Raw genomic sequence first — 17,982 nt, 5'->3', positions numbered from 1 at the left:
GGGAGGGGGAGGGGGGGGGGAGGGAGAGAGAGAGAGAGAGAGAGAGAGAGAGAGAGAGAGAGAGAGAGAGAGAGAGATAAGGTGTTGATGTTTAGAAAAAGCCTCAGATGGTCAGTTGTGGATTGTCCATCCAGGAAACCACACTGATAGAGGGACAAAAGGCTCTGATATTCGAGAGCCCAGCATAATGTCCAGGCACCTATCATTTCTAGCAGCTTACAGTGTACGTTGGTCAGGATAATCGACCAGTAACTGTCGAGGGACACTGAGTTCTTGCCTAGCTGAAGGACTGGGACAACTGTGGTATTACGGCATTGTGAGGTGAAATCACCTGTTGGATGCCCTGAGATGTTGCTTTTGGGGAACTTTCACGTGTTGGATCATCTGATTGAGAATTGGTGCTATATTGTGGGACAAGGCAATGGCCTGAAGTAGTCCCTAGTCAGTGAAACATTTATTAAAGTATTCTGCTTGGTGAGGAGTGAAACAATGTGTGTGTGTGTGTGTGTGTGTGTGTGTGTGTGTGTGTGTGTGTGTGTGTGGGGGGGGGGGGGGGGATCTTAGAAAATAGAAAGGTAGCCAGATAGGAAGAGGACACTGATGCTGTTGCAAAGTGGGTCACAAGGTGTCCCACGAGAACCAACAAATTGGTAAAAAGACCACCCGGTTGGACAAGACCAAGGAGCTTGGTCCACACCTGAGATGAAGATGCATACATCCCCAGGGAGGAGACATTGTGCTCCCAGCATTCCTCCTTACTGTGTTTCACTAGTTAGTGAGTCTTAGCCCAGAGTCACATAAAAGTGATGAAGCTGGTCAGCAAAGAATGTAATTTGAATCACTGCTGGACTCAGCGACAATCCTGAACAGCTATTGTAAATGTCTTTGGTCCACCACAACACTGGCCAATGGTGTGAGGGACCTATAGGAAGGGGAACAGCAGTTACAGTGGTGTGGACGATCAGGTCTGAGATGCCTCGCACAAGCTCATTAATACAATCCAACAAAGGTGGCAACTGTAATAGCAGAGGCATACAAGGGCCAGTTGGCTCTGTTAAATGCCCGGTGTGATAGTCAATCTGTCAGGCAGTGGTAAGGAAATCACAAAGGTGGAAGTGTAGTGACCAATGTAGTGAAACCACAAGAAGTGAGCATAAGATTGGTAACTGAAAACGTGCTATGTGCCATACTGAAGTAGGTACAAGAACCATCTTTGAGGAGGCAGAGATCATGGTCTGAGAGAAACAGGTCAATTAGAAGATCCCCTACCAGACGATGTGGTACTCCCCCCAAAAAGTTTGGTGTGGGTTGAAATACCCAAGTAGGAAAAAAAAGGGGGGGGGGGATATTGTTGGATTAATGTAGTCAATTCAATGTAAGTGGTCTGTCTGGAGGTAAGTAAACAATGCAAATATTAATCACCGAGGTCATTTGCACCAGCATCTCCAATGAGGTATGAAGGGGAATCCACTGACACCATCTGTATGAATCAAGGTACAGACCTCTCTAGATACCCTCTCAGGACCTGCACGGTTCAGACAGAATGCACGATACCCACGGAGCATTGGAGAATGATCATCAGTGGTGCATTAGTGGGAGAGAAATGCAAACTGCATAAGGAGAGGATACACAGAAGTGTGGTTCAGGCAGGTGACAGCAGTGCAAATCCACTGAATGATCATGTGACTGTTGACCAGGTTAGGCATGAAGGGGCCTGGATGACCAATCACACCACACTGCCTGTCAACAGTGGGGATGGAACTACAATCAAAAACATCGTCTCAGAATCCAACTACATGGGGGAATCTGGCGCCTCCAGGGGCATCAGAGGAGGAGGAGCCGCTGCCGCCGCCACCTCTGACTCCCTTTGTAGCCTTTGGTGGGCAAGGTTCATTCAAGGGGCTATCTGCATAGATTATGGGGACAGATGAAGAGCAGATGGCCCTGGGACCCACATGGCCAGGGCTGCTTCAGCCATTGTTTAGCATTGAGCCTCTGATCTAGGGGTTGCCAAGGAGACTGATCCTGAGATGGAGCCCTGTCACCAGTAAACACCAAAGAAGGAGATTGCTGCTCCAGCTGGGTGTGGGAAGTTCCCAAAAAAAGATACTGTAGGTACCACAAGAGAGGAGGGTGGGTGGTGCGAGATTTTGAGGTATGATCATGATGTTAGCGTAATTGATAATCATATTCACACGATGAAGGTGTTCAAATTTGTTCCATGCCTTAGTATACAGCAGACAATCGATTGATTGTATTCCTTGATCTTCCATTTTTTCTTAAAAACTGGACAAATCGGTGAATGTGGAGGGTGGTGTTCCACACAGCTGACACACAAAGGGTGATTTTTACAAGGGCTACCTTCATGGAGTGATTGTCCACAGCTGCCGCATTTTGGGACTACCCTGTAAGGAATGACATACACCCAAAGTGTAAACATCTGAGGCACCTCACTGGTGGTGTGACATACAGTTTCATATCACACCTGCATACCATGAACTTAACTTTATCTGGGAGGGCATTTCCTTTGAACGCACACATCTCATAAAATGTATGCCTCGCCATTGGAGATTAGTCCAGAGCTCCTCATCTGTTTGGAAGGCAAAAATCTCTGTGACAGATGATGCCTTGGACCATGTTCAAAGTTTTGTGTGGAGCAATGGTCAAGGTATATCACCTAGACGATCACATGCCCTAAGAGCTGCAGATTGGCCAGCAAAGGAAGTTTTAATTAATAACAAACCACTTTGTATTTTTACCAAAGACTCAACTTCGCCAAATTTATCTTCAATGTTTTTGACAAAAAATAATGGTTTCTTCGCAGTAAAAGTATCCGCATCAAGTACTGGGTGAAGCTTTTTGCACCCAGGTGTCTGGCTTGTCCCTCTTCCCAGAATGTAGCCACGGAAGGAAACGTTGTGGGGTCTTATCTCTCTGCATTATAATAATCTTTCCTATCTGGCGAGACTGTTGGGGGCCATGTAGCCACCAGTGGAAGAAAGTTAAATTCGCCTGGAACAGAGTATCAAGCCAAACCAAACAAGGGGACCGTATAGTTAAGAACGAAAAGTTGTAGAATGCCGGAAGGGAAGAAAATGACTGTCCAAAATCACAAACCAGATCAAAGCACAATCAGAACCAAGAAACCATCCACTAAAAAAGCGGAGGAAAAAAGAAAAGCATAAGAATAGACTTGCAGTACAGAAAAGGAAGTAGCATTTAAGGGCTGAGGCCCCATGGCAGCCAAGCACTTATTCGCAAAAGAGATGTGAGCCCCCTGGGGGGTTGCCACAGTAAACTACACGTTTTCGGAAAATTCTGATACAGTGTTCTCATACAGCAAAGCTTGGTGTAATGTAAGGGCTGCTTGTAACTTATACGGTGCATTTTCTACACTGCCTGTCACTTTCACACTCCCTCTTTGTTATAGCGCACCAGTGGGCCTCAGAGGTAGGTACATTCACTACCAGCAGGGCCAACTGAATTTTGCAGGGCCAACTGAATTTTGATCATCAAACTGACTGGCGTGTTCTGCATGAGCAGCAACTACACCTGTAGAACCCACAGAAGGCACAGGCAATGCAGCTACAGGAACTGTACTGTGGACGAGACAGACTTCCCATGGCAGACCCTTTTCATGGCTAAAGCCAAGTCACCAGGGACAGTCACAGTGCAAAAGTCACGCCTATTATAAGGTTTCCTTAATGTGGAAAATCATTCATGTCAGAACAATCTTTCTTGAAAGAAGAAAATCCTTTTCTGAAGCTATTTGTCTGATAGCACTCGCACCCACAAATGCTACAAATGTTTTGAGCTGCTTCTGCTGCCTGCATTCCTCTTTTAAAACCAAAGAGAACAATACGTCACAAATACTAGACTTTTTCCACTTTCAACTATATTTTCTAATGTTTATTCAATTTTTGTAAGATTCAATATGCAAATTCCAATATGTAACTGCACGAAAAATACTAGAACTTCAAATAAGAAACTGACTCTCGATAAAAATATTCGCAGCAACCTACGCATCTTGTTTAACTGCACACTGCACATTCAATTTATAGAACTATTTTGTTTGGAAAATCGGACTACAGTAAGAAACAATTTTATGCTAACAATGCTAGAGCAAAAATGTGCCAAAGTGCGCCACACTGTGATCACACCAAGGTGCCCATTGGCAGGTGGCCAGTGGTCGGGGCTACTGTGGTGTGAGGAAACACTCGAGCATAGACTATTCTGATCCTAATTAAGCTACAAGACCTTTCACAGAAGGTTTTGATATTGCTGATTGATTAGAAAGTGAAGCAAATTATATGTGACCAATACCATTAACAGACAGCTGAAATGTCATAAAAAATAAAGAAATGAGTGGTATCTTTAACTCAGTAATTTGAATCTACAACGCATGATGTAGACCACTAGCAAATATAGGACTTTACAGCTTGAGTGGAAGACAATACTTCCTCCAGGTTAGGTTAGACTTAGAATTCTGAGGAGTGGCCAGTTTTACTGGCATCTTACATGGACAACCTGGTCTTAGTCATTGTGCTGGCTGGCCAGTGCTCATATACTATGTCCAAGGCTGTACATTGGAACGGGAAATAATGACTAGAAACCTAAATGAATGTACACAGAAAAGGTTTGCAGTACATACCCTAAGGGGAATAAATTTAGTGCCCTGGACAGAAACTTATGAGAAACGAAGACATTCAAGAGAGAGAGAGAGAGAGCAGGAAAAAGGATTTTAAGAAGCACCCTTCAGTTTTCCCATTAAATGCACTCACCCAAGAGTTCAGTATGGACATTTCATGGAGTATGGAGCAGCAATTACACATCTATCATTATCAGTGTGTACAACAAATGTGCCAAATGATTTTGAGCCTAGGCTACAGCTCTTTCAATGGATTATGTTGTAATGTGTGCACTGAGAAGGTGGTCAGCATCATAAATTGTTACTGCAAGGTGAAAATAAATGTCAATAAAAAACTCAATGTCTGTTGCTGACCTTTAGTACGTTATCTTTAAGTACTTGGGTTTTGGATCTGTATAATTTTGACCCTAAATGAATCAGATAGAGATTTTTATTATTTTTATTTTATTTTACATTATTTTCTACTATAGTGAATTTCTCAGAATACCTTAACATAAATAATGAACTGTCCTTTACATGAAACAGTACAGTTAGGGTTCCTGAGCTGTTGAAAAGGGTGCATTCAGAAATCATAACTTTATTCTCCGCATGAGCATTAAAATTTTTCTTAACAGTAAAAGAATGTATAAAAAATATACAATCACTGTGAGTTTGTGCATCATATGGAACACTACCGTATTTTACGCACTATGGACTACAAGATGAACCTTAATTTTTTTTTTAAAGTAAATTTTTATTATTAAATTGCAAAGCCAGACTAAAAAAAATTCTTAGTTTATAAGTCTGAACTGACCTTTAAAATCCATGAAAATTGTCATTTGAACCACCACCACCACCACCACCACCCTCTTTGTATATAAAATGGTCTTCACTCCCATTGAGAGCATTATTACACTGAACTTCTTGAAAGATTTAACAATAATTTCTTCTCTCACTTTTCACCATGACTGTTTTATCCACTGATGCACTTGTTTGATTGTAAGCCATTTTTAAACTCCCTTTGGCGTGAATTCATGTTGGGTTTCATCCACATCCATTTTTTCCATTTCTCTCTCGTATACACTTTAAATGGTTTATGTATAAAGGTTGCAATCGTAAAGTAAGTCCTCCCAGAATAACAGTGAGTTTTCTCCTTCGCAGAATTTTTCAAATGACTACTAAACTGATCAAGCACAAGAAGAGAACTCTTCTTCAATAAAGCATCTTTCCTACTATCCCACACCTTATTAATCCACAATTTCATACCAGCCTCATCCATCCAACTCTTGTCACATACGTGAACAACATTAGCTAGTGGTATTTTAGAAGGTTTTGGGATTATTTTGTGCTTGAAAACAATCACTATATTGAGTACCATCAGCACAACATGAAAAGAGAACAGTGTAGTGCATTTTTTCATGTCCACTTGCTTTTATAGTTACAGTTTTGGCACCTTTCATGGCAATAGTTCTGTTACTCAGCACTTCAAATGTCAGAGGATTTTTGTCCATGTTTGCTATTTGGTTTAGTTTCTCACTGGTTTTCTTCCGATGTTGAATAATAGGGTGATGGAAACATAATATTTTCTCTTCATACTCTTGAGGCATTTTCCAAGATATTTTGGGTTTGGTTGCCATACCAAGTCCATGATGCTTCATAAACCTGTAGCTCCAACCAACTCCACCCTTGAAGTCCTAAGTTCCGCTGCAGCGCCAGCTTACAAGCGTGTATTTGAATCATTTTTGTATTAATTCCAATGCCATTTTGATGGTGTCCCTGAATCCATGTCAGTATGTCATCATCTAGTTTTGGCATTCAAGTTTGTCATTCTAGTTTTTGCATTCAATCATCTATTTTCACATTTAGTTTTCATTTTTTTAAATTCCTCTTTACTAGCTCACCAATCACAAATCTGTTGGTGGAGGGCCTAAATGCCACTCAGCCGCTATGTTTCTATATTCTTCTGCTTATGCTATTACCTTTAATTTATAGCTTGCAGCATATGGATACTGTACCTTTTTTTCCATTACAAAACTAGCTACTAGCAAAAATATTGTACTGTTACCAATAACACAAATCACTTTGAATTCAACTTCACTGGCACCGTAGACTGCAATGACGTACCACAGGCTATACAGGGTTCGTGATGGCAAGGTAGGAGGGAAACAGTGTTAGGAAGTTTGTGAATCCCTGCAACTCATGTTCATCGCATCAGTGCACTGCTGCTGCCAGTTGAATCCAATGTTGCCAGATCGAGATAGCTTCCCCGTGCATTGAATGTACGGCTATTTTGAAAACTGTTGGGAATTTTAAATCAAACACTGGGAATTTTTATATTAACTTTGAGTATAAGACGTACCTGAATTTTGCAAGCAATTTTTGAAGGAAAAAAGTGTGCCTTATAGTGTGTAAAATACAGCAATTGTTACATTTTATTACCAGGTAAGAATTTGCGTTTTTCTTCAAATTCAATGAAGGTTATGTTACCTCACTATTCCCTGTTTCAACATCTTCAACAGTTGACTTCTGCACTCTAGAATCTTGTGAATTCATATGCATATTTTGTGAGACTGTTTCTGCTGTTCTTCGATGGAGCTGCTCTTCCTGTAACAATACCGTAGGTACAAATAACTTTCTATGGACCAGAAATTTAAATGCCACACAACACTTCTCTGTTGAACTGGTATCCAGCACATAATTTATTCTAGCTTTAGACAGATGAATGTGTTGTGAATTGCCTTCGGTTTCTCTGGCACCTGAGAAACAGTAATCAATAGACAGCACACATAAATCACAGGTTACAAAAATATTAATTAGATATCTAATGAAAGCCAGGATTATTTAATCATTCAATGGTTCTTTTTCTAAGGCTGGTATTACACTATCAAATTTCTTTGTCAAAGAAACTGGACAAAGAAACTGGACAAAGAAATTTGATAGTGTAATACCGGCCTAAATACAATGGTCCAACATGTACATTACATAAAAGTCTACAGATCAGCATCGTCCTTGTATTGCACGAAGTATTCAGTAAAATTATTGTCCATGACATATGCATAAGATTGATTTTAATCATGAAAATGAAAAATTTGACACTAAATGTAGACAGAGTTCCAAGTCACAAATGGAATTATAAGACATAGCAGTGAGTAACAGTGTGTGGCTTGGCAGCTTAACTCCCCACTCAGTCTTGGATTTTCATTTTCTCACTTATCACTTTTTTCACTTCCGGCAGTGATTTGTAAATGTGAAAAATACCAAGGAGCAACATGATTCGAGATCCACATTAAAATATGTCTTTACATCTACATCCAAATCCACATCTACATGGATACTCTGCAAATCACACTTAAGTGCCAGGCAGAAGGTTCATCAAACCACCATCACAATAACACTCCATTATTCCAAGCTTGAACAGCATGTGGAAAAAAACGAACATCTATATCTTTCCATGCAAGCTCTGATTTCCCTTATTTCATTATGATGGTTGTTTCTCCCTATGCAGGTTGGCATCAACAAAATATTTTCGTATTCGGAGGAGAAAGTTGGTATTGAAATTTCTTGAGAAGATTCTACTGCACCAAAAAATGTCCATCCCAAATCCTGTATCATGTCATTGACACACACTCCCCATTTCATGATAATACAAAATATGCTGCCCTGCTCTGAAATTTCTTGATATACTCCATTAATTCTATCTGGCAAGAAGTCCATAGCAGTACTCTAAAAGAGAATGGACAAGCATAGTGTAGGCTCTCTCTTTAATGATCAGTTACATTTTCCAAGTGTAACGCCAATAAAACGCTGTCCTTGGTTTCCCTTCCCCACAACATTTTCTATGGGTTCTTTCCGATTTAAATTGTTTGCAACTGTAATTTCTAGGTTTTTAGTTGAATTTACGGCCTTTAGATTAGACTGATTTATTGCGTAACCAAAGTTTATCAGACTCCTTTTAGCACTCATGTGGGTGATCTCGCACCTTTCAGTATTTGGGGTTAATTGTCAATTTTTGCACGATACAGGTATCTTTTCTAAATCATTTTGCAATTTGTTTTGATCTTCCAATGACTTTACAAGATGACAAATGCCAGCATATCTGCAAACTACTTAAGATGGCTGCTCAGATTGTCTCCTAAATCGTTTATATAGATACTGTTTATAAAGATAAGGAACAGCAGATGGTCTACAATACTTCCTTGGGAAATGTCAGAAATCATTTTTGTTTTACTCGATGACTTTCCATCAACTACTACGAACTGTGACCTCTCCGACAGGAAATCACAAATCCAGTCACTTAAGTGAGACAATATTCCATAAGCACGAAAGTTCACCTCAAGTTGCTTGTGTGTTACAGTGTCCAAAGCCTTTTGCAAATCTAGAAATACGGAATCAATTTGAAATCCCTTGTCAATAATATTCAAAACTTTGCGTGAGTAAAGAGCTAGTTGGGTTTCAAAATAACGATGTTTTCTAAGTCCATGTTGACCAAGTGTCAATAGGCCATTCTCTTCGAGGTAATTCTTAATGTTTGAAACACAATATATGTTCCAAAATCCTGCTGCATATCGACATTAATGATATGGGCCTGTAATTTAGTGGATTACTCTACTACCTTTCTTGGATAGTGATGCGAGTTGTGGAAATTTCCAGTCTTTGGGTACAGATCTTTTGATGAGCAAGAGGTTGTATATGACTGTAAAGTATGGAGCTACTGCATCAGCTTACTCTGAAAGGAACACATTATGGGCCAGAAGACTTGTTTTTATTAAGTGATTTAAGTTGCTTCACTACTCTGAGGATATCTACTTCTAAGCTGTTCACGCTGGCAACTGTTCTTGATTCAAATTCTGGAATATTTACTTCGTCTTTTTTGGTTTTCATAACTCTACTTTGGCAGCGCTGTCATCAATAGCATTTTCATCACTATAGCATAAAGAAGGCATTGATTGCATCTTGCCGCTAAAATACTTTCCGTACAACCAGAATCTCTTTGGATTTTCTGCCAGGTTTCCAAGGCAATGTTTCATTGTGGAAACTATTATAAGCAACTCACATTGATGTCTGCACTAAATTTTGAGCTTCTGTAAAAGATTGCCAATCTTTGAGATATGTGTTCATTTAAATTTGGCATGCTTTTTTTGCTGTTTCTGCAACAGTGTTCTGGCCTGTTTTTTGTATTAAGGAGGATCAGCTCCATTTGTTAATTTATTTGTTATAAATCTCTCAATTGCGGTCGATACTATTTCTTTAAATTCAAGCCACATCTGGCCTACATTTACATCGTTAATTTCGAAGGAGTGGAGATCGTCTCTCAGGGAGGCATACAAGTGTATTTTTATCTGCTTTTAGTAGGTATATCTTTCCTTCATTTTTGGAGGATTTGAGGGTTACAATATTCAATCTCACTACGACAACCCTATGTTCACTAATCCCAGTATCCATTTTGGAGCTTAGGATAATTTGTTGCTTAGAGGTGAAGTGTGTTTTCACAACTGTTTTCTATTTGCATGGGCTCCTGAAATAGCTGCAAGAAACAATTTTTACAAAATGCATTTAGTGCTATTTTGGATGATGTTTTATGCATACCTCCAGATTTAAACATGTATTTTCGCCAACACAATGAAGCTAAATTAAAGTCACCACCAACTATAATTGTACGAGTCGGATACCTGTTTGAAATTAAACTCAAGATATCTTTGAACCTTTCAGCAATTATATCATCCAAGTTGGGAGCTCAGTAAAAGGATTCAATTACTATTTTATTCCAGTTGCCAAGAATGACCTCCGCCCATACTAACTCACAGGGCCTACTACTTCAACTTCGTGAGAAGATAAACTACTTATAATGGCAACAAACTTCGCCAACGGTGTTTAGCCTATCATTTTGGAACACCGTTATGTTCTTCACAAAAATTTTGGCTGAACTTATCTCCAACTTTATCCAGCTTTTAGTGCCTATAACGATTTGAGCATCAGTGCTTTCTATTAGTCCTTGGAGCTCTGGTACTTTCCCAACATAGCTGTGACAATTTACAACTATTATACGAATGGTTCCTGTATTTATGTTCTTCCTGTGTTTTGCCTGCACCCTTTGAGACATAAGTCCTTTTTGAGTTTTCCTGAGACCCTCTAACCTAAAAAACAGTCCAGTTGATGCTACATGCCCCCTGCTACCTGTGTAGCTGTCTCCTGCACGTAGTGAACTCCTGACCTATTCAGCAGAACCAGAAACTCAAACACCCTACAGTGCAAGTCGAGGAATCTGCAGCCTACACAGTCGCTGAGCGATCTGAGCCTCTGATTCAGACTCTCCACTCAGCTCTGTACCAGAGGTCCACAATCGGTCTTGTCGACTATGCTGGAAATGGTGAGCTCTGCTTTCATCTCGTAAGCAACACTGGCAGCCTTTATGACTTCAGTTAGCCACTCGAAACCAGAGCCGAGTTTGTCACCCAAAAGGCAAGGGCACACCACCATCAAAAGGACTGTGCAAAATGAATCACCATGGCATTCATACTAGCCTTCAGGTTGAGGACAGCTTTCAGCAATCAGCAGGAATTACCACTCTGTCTATGGTTCATAGATTTTGAGGAAAGGTTCTGATTAGATTTCTACAAAATCTATTTGTTCCAGCAACCCTTGAGAAACAAGGCATTATGTCTGGACACTGCAGAATTTATACATCAGTTCCACAGCTTCAATAAGATTTCTTCACCATTGAAAGGAGAGATTCTGTAGCACCAAAACTATTCTCAGCATCCCTAGAGGAAGATCCCTAAACCGGGGAAATGGAGAAGGAATATACAGGGTGGAGAAAATTTTTGTCACAAAATTTTAACCCTCGATAGCTGATGCCAGTAGGAAACTACGGAAACTTGGTGCCACATGCTCTGATTGACCATGGGATTGCCCTGTTGCTGTTTGTCAGTTGATGGGCAGCACTATGGTTGTCGGTTCACACATACAAACGTCCCTTGCCCCGTCACTGCCCCAACGTGATACGCCCACGTGTTGAATAGGTCTTGCTGTTTGTCCCCACCTCATGTCAGAGGCATTTACAAGTAAGCTTTGCTTCAGAGCACACACACACACACACACACACACACACCACCACCTGCAATTTAGTCATACAGTAAGCATGGTGGCACGGTATTCGTTTGAAGACCAATGAGAAATGGTTTTTGTTTATGACCTAGCTGACAGTAACGCTCATGAAGCTCAACGGTTGTATGAGGAATGGTACCCAGCAAGACTCCAACCACACCTGCAAAAGTTTACAGCAATTCACCAGCGACTTTGGGAAACAGGCTCATTAGTGGGATATCATGGTGATGCTGGAAGACCTCAAAAATGACGGGATGATGCATTTGAAGAGACCGTTTTTGAGTGCTTCGAGGCAGCACCTACAACAAGTACTCGAGCAGTTGGACACAACATGGGGGTCATTCATTGGTTAGTCTGGGAGGTTTTGAGGGATGATGGCCAGCATCTATTTAGTTTCCACCCTGTCCAAGACCTGCATCCTACGGCAGACTATGAACACAGGCTAAGGTTTTGACAGTGGTTTCTGCGACAGGCTGCACGAGATCCAGACTTCCCTGCCATTGAGTTGTTTACTGACGAGTGCACCTTCCATCGGTATGGCCTTGACAACACTCGAAACATACATTACTGGGCAATGGGGAAATCCTCACATCACGTATGTCCACGGACTCCAGGAATGATCTTTGCTCAACATCTCGGCAGGCACTGTTGGTGACCATCTGATTGGGCCAGTCCATCTACCTCCGACTTACCGGGGCAAATTACCTTCACTTTTTGTAAGAAACTCCACCCAGCCTGCTGGAAGATGTTCCCCTGACATACGGCTACACTTGTGGTTGCAGTATAATGGGACATCTGCAGCTAACAGCCGTGCTGTGCACGGATATTTAAATAAACTCTTCGATGGCTGAGTAATTGGTAGAGGTGCTCATAGGACGTGGCCCCGCTGATCACCAGACCTCACGCTGTCGGACGTTTTCCTGTGGGGGTTCTTCCAGGTTCTAGTTCACCCACCTGGACGTGAACCACCTAGAAACGAACAGGAATTAATGGATCACATTCAACATACTGCCAGTCACATCAGGGCAAAACCAGGAATCCTTGAAAGAGTTCGGCAAAATGCCATTCGACATAACCAAGATTGTGTCTTGTCAGAGAGGGCCGACACAGTTTGTAAAAGACTTTGTACATGAACTAACTTCTGTCAATGGGTTTGCTCCCGTTACGTCTTATCATGAAACTACAATGGATGTGTCGGGACCTCGGCAGATTTGCCCCCAGGCCCCCGAGTGGAAGGGTGGCATGACCATGCGGGCCACCTTGGATACATCGCAATCTCTGCCAGGCAAAGCATTCATGGTAATGCGTTGTCCAGACATCTGGTAACAGGGCAATCCTGCCCCCAATTGGAGCGCATGGTGCCAAGTTTTCTTAGTTTAAAAATTGTGTGTTGTCAACCTACACAACATCAGCAATTTTGGTCCCTACTGGCATCAGCTATCCAGGGTTAAAATTTCATGACAATATTTTTCTCCCCCTGTATATTAAAGGAACACAAATAAACCACTTTGTTTACCTCTAGTGCTGAATAATTTCAACAACGAATGGAGAAACTGAATAGAGCAAGTTTAACAACAGTTCTGAAAAATCAATTAAAATAATAAATAAGCAACACATTGAAAAGAAAGCTGAACAAAATAACAAAAAAGTTCTCAGAACCAGTTAAAGATTTTTTGTATTTAGTGCAGCTGAAGACTGAACGCAAGAGACATAAACAGAAGAGTAAAAATAATCAGCAGTGCTTTCAGTAAAAATCAAAAATTTTTACATGTCTAAAACAGAAAGTTTACAATCAGTCTGTTTTAACAGTTTAGACTTATGGCAATTAGGCATGGAGTCTGTGGTAAATGGACCAATGCAGGGCTTTGCTGGGTTTCAAGAGAGATGAAAGACAGAGATGACAACCTAAATGTGTTTAGAAGACAGAAATCATGAAAGAGCTACATGGATATAAATAACTGGAGATGTATTGCACAGAAGGGTTTAGAGGAGGTGTTTTTCGAGCAATGAATGTCAAATGGCTAAAGATGCTGATCTAAATTACAGACTGTATGAGAGGTGTAAAGGGCCAACTCAACTGACAGTCAGGATTTTATTTAAGCTATTGACATTTAAGTTGACCCAAATACTGAAAGCTGCCTTCCGAAATCAACAAAATTATGTATTGAGGGCAAAGACTGTAAGGAAAGTGACCATTACTTCTAGACCTTTTAACTTTTTCTTATGTATGAGCAACTTATCCTCCTTTTGAGTTGTCTATTAACTTTATATTCTTTTCTTTCTAGATGGTTTGTAAAATGTCATTAACAGCTCAAAAAGCTTAAAACTAATGACTGAAATAATTCATATTTTATCCACACAGTTATTTATCAATCTGTGACAACAACCACAATCAAACCTTACCACTAACAACAAACATATTTTTTTACAAAATTTTTATGAAAAAAGAAGTCGGCTGTGACAGTAGAATGCAAATGCTACTTTTGAAAGGAGCGTGACTTACACTGCTACATGTGCCTTTAACACAGTCAATTCATTTACCTTGGTGTCCAAAATTAAAGCAACAAACCACTACTTTCCTGTCTGGTGTCTAATTCATGATATAATCATACAAACTGTCAACAGATGTCTGTACAATAGGGTTCTACATGAAAGCTGGCATTCCGGTCAACAGACAACCACGCCAATGACGATGTCAGGGCACACATCAAACAAGGTAGTGTTGCCGAATAGTCCAGCGCCCACAATCGCTGTGTACAGTCACAGACAATGCAATACGGCACTGAGAAGACACCTACCTGACATTCTGTGGTGGAGGGCCGTAGGAAGAATGGAAGCAGATCAGTCCCAAACTGATTTGGCGCAATGGCTTAATGTGAATCTTCTGTTGACATGGTGACAATCTATAGAGGTCAAAACTGTATCCCGAAGACCAGGGCACGGCCGACCATGTATGACGTCAGAAAGAGAGGACCATTATTTGGTTGTAAGGGCACGACGGTACTGCCTTAGTACTGCATGGCAACTGGCATTTGACCTCACAGCATCCACTGGATGTGTTGTATCGGGGCAAACAGTCTACAGAAGGCTTCAGTACAGTGGCCTTTATTGTCAGAGACCTGCTGTATGTGTGCCTCTGGCACTTCTTCACAGAAAGGAATGTCTACAGCAGCGTTATTAACATGCCACCTTGACAGTCAAACAAGGGGCCAATATTCTTACACCCGAGTCCCAATTTGGTCTGGCGAGTGATTCTCGACAGATTCGCATCCAGGGGGGAAAGTGGAACACAATTCCGGCACCCAACAAACACTGTGGAGATAGATCAATGTCTTGGAGGATCCCTAATGGTGTCAGCAGGGATTATGTTGGCCACTCAGACACCTCTTCAGGAAACAGTACAGGTTAATTGCTGTCATGTATCATGACGAGACCTTGGGACCTCATGTGCCATTGTTATGAGGTGCCTTTGGCACAGACTTTGTATTGATGGATGACGATACTTGACCTCATAGAGCAAGAGTGGTTGATGTTTTCTGGGAAACAGAAGATATTGCACACATGGTGTGGCCAGCTTACTCTCCTGATTTAAATCCCATAGAGCATGTCTGCTTGCATCAAGACCGCATCCACCAATCACTCTCAAAGACTTCCAAGCAGCTCTGCAGGAAGAACGGGCATTATTGCCTCGGCACAAGATTGATGACATCACTCACAGCATACCCCATTGTTGTAAGGCCTGTGTTGCTGCCAAAGGTGGCCGCACTCCACACTGAGCACATTAACCAGTTGCTGGGATGTGTGTGTAAATCCATTAAAAGTTGGAAAAAATGAAGTTTTTTTCCTAGCATTATGCATGTTGAAATTTGTTACATTCTGTATTCTTCACATTGTTTCTACATTACCATCGCCTGTTCATACTGTTTTGTGGCAAAATACAAGCAACCTCGCAAAATTTCTGTTTGTTGCTTTAATTTTTGAGACCAGCGTATATATCAAGCTCCATGGTGCTTAGTGAGACATAGGTACTCTAGATACATAATATACAATGCCGATTATAAAATTTATTAAAAAAAAATTAATACAAAAACAGAGAGCATATGAATAAATAACACGTTACAGAGAAAAATTATCAACTATCTTCTACAGTATAGGAGTTTAATACAAGCAAAACTCTTGGATTTGAGTACTTGGGGCTTATCACTCAAGTTTTTTCACTTCTGCTGGCAGCCTGCTGAAAATGAAAACTGCTGAATTGTGCACACCTTTCCGTACAACACTTAAGGAAGTGTTATCCAGGAGCATATATATATTTTTTCTCCATCTACGGCCCACTTAATGAATTGCATTTCTTCCGAATGAGTCAATGTCAATACTGCTGACACGAAATCCCACAATGGAATATAGTACAGGGATGGCACAGTTAGTGCCAAGAGACCCGAACAACTGTCTACATGAATTTCATGAATTGACACCACAGAACAGTCTGACGGCCCTTTTCTGGCCTAAGAACATTCTTGGTGAGTTCAGAGAGTTGTCCCAAAATATAATACCATACAAGATGAAAGTAAGCAAGGTAAATGTGTCTTCATGTTTCAGTGTCAGATACAGTGAAGATAGCAGCAATCAACTTCTCCAAAAGATCCTGACATTTCCAAGAAAGCCTTCCATCTACTCTCTGCTCCTAAGAATTTAAAATAGTTGACTTCACCGTCTTTCTGACTACCTTGTGATAATAAAATTTTGCTTTTACTGAAGTTCTGCATCAGAAATTGTATCCATTGTGTTTTGTCAAGCTGTGAGTCTGACGGCAAATTATGTGTACTGATATGTGCCACTACTCTCCTATACACTGTTTTCTCAAAAATTCTGCAAACACTTCTAGCAAAGAAATTGGCCAATAATTGTCTACATTGTTTCTTTCACCACTGTTATAGCGTGATTTCACTACCAATTATTTCAATCTGTCAGGAAACTGAGCACACGTGGAAGACACATTGTAGAGGTGACTGAGTACAGAATTAATATAGGGTGCACTCATCATCATAACCCTACTTGAAATTTCATTATACCCATGGAAGTTTTTACCTTGTAATGATGTGATAACTGATTCAGTTTAATTTTTGTTTATTTCCTGTGGCTGCATGTGGTGAAGTTGTCTTAGAACACAACCTCTCAAGTGTTCTGCTTATTCACTCGTGCCAATAAAATTTTAACTTGCGAACTATTGAAAAAAAGTGATTATTAATTTTTGAGGAAAACTTTTTATTTGGTGCGATCACAAAGAAGGACACATCAATTACTAGTTTTGGCCAGTTAAATGGCAATCTTCGTATCACCTAATAGAAAGCAATATCTATGACTACTGAAGCAAGATTCTTTGTCACAAACATGTTTAAAATTCCAAACTCAAAACTTGTGGTTGCAATATATACATTTTAGCTAAACAGCAGAATGAAATGGTGCAAAGTGTAACATATATGTCATAGTAATATGATAAGATAACATATGAAGCCATCTGATCGTCTGACAGTACCAGATGAGGCTATCCAGCTGACAGGAATATGCCCATTGCTGTCAGCTTGATAGCTTCATCTGCTACTGTCAACAGATAAGATGGCTCCTTATGTTCTTGCAGTATATCACTATGACATATCATAGTGATTCAAGAATTTCTGTGTAAATTCTAGAACCACTCAGCCTTCTACCATCTCAAACACACAATATTCTAGATACAAGTGTGGGATGGTAAAATCCTACCTACTGCACGTCACATGTTTGTTTGTGCAGGTTTAAAATCAGTCGCGGGAAGAAAGTAGACGCAGCGGTCAAACGGCACCGACAAATACTTGTCGGGCAATTCATAGATGTTTTAGAGGAAGAGCCATGCAGTTTTTATACAGCTCTGTGTCTATTGTGTCATTGACTATTGTTATGTGAAAGAAGAACAGTTGGAAAAGTAATTTTAAAAACTCTTAATCCAGCCTTGTTACAGGCAAGACCCGTTTTATGATTCACGTGAAATAGAGTCATGGTTATTAAGCCAGCCTTTTTATAAATGTAATTAAATTTATTTCTGGTGATGGACGGAGTGAGTGACTTAATGGAAGTCATATATGTATGTGGAAAGTAAGAATTTCATTCTGCTGGAAAGTTAAATATACCAACGGTGTTGCTAAAAGAGCAAAGTTAGAAGAGAAGATCTATTAAAAAAGTGGTCACAACATGTTAGAATCTGGCAACCTGTATGA

The 17,982-nt window shown here is 40.4% G+C and overlaps 1 protein-coding gene across 2 annotated transcripts in view; it reads right to left on the bottom strand.

Moving 5' to 3' along the window:
• Window positions 1-17,982, bottom strand: part of LOC124595535 (general vesicular transport factor p115) — a 213,011-nt gene that overhangs the window by 45,568 nt on the left and 149,461 nt on the right. For both annotated transcript variants that reach the window (XM_047134304.1, XM_047134303.1), the window contains exon 15: window positions 7,115-7,231. In XM_047134304.1, coding sequence (XP_046990260.1) covers window positions 7,115-7,231 — 117 coding nt within the window. The remainder of the gene's footprint in view (window positions 1-7,114; window positions 7,232-17,982) is intronic.

Source organism: Schistocerca americana, chromosome 2 (assembly GCF_021461395.2).
Source record: "Schistocerca americana isolate TAMUIC-IGC-003095 chromosome 2, iqSchAmer2.1, whole genome shotgun sequence".
NCBI classification, from domain to species: Eukaryota; Metazoa; Arthropoda; class Insecta; order Orthoptera; family Acrididae; genus Schistocerca; species Schistocerca americana.
The sequence above is the reverse complement of the archived record's forward strand: the minus strand, read 5'-3'. Positions and strand labels throughout refer to the sequence as shown.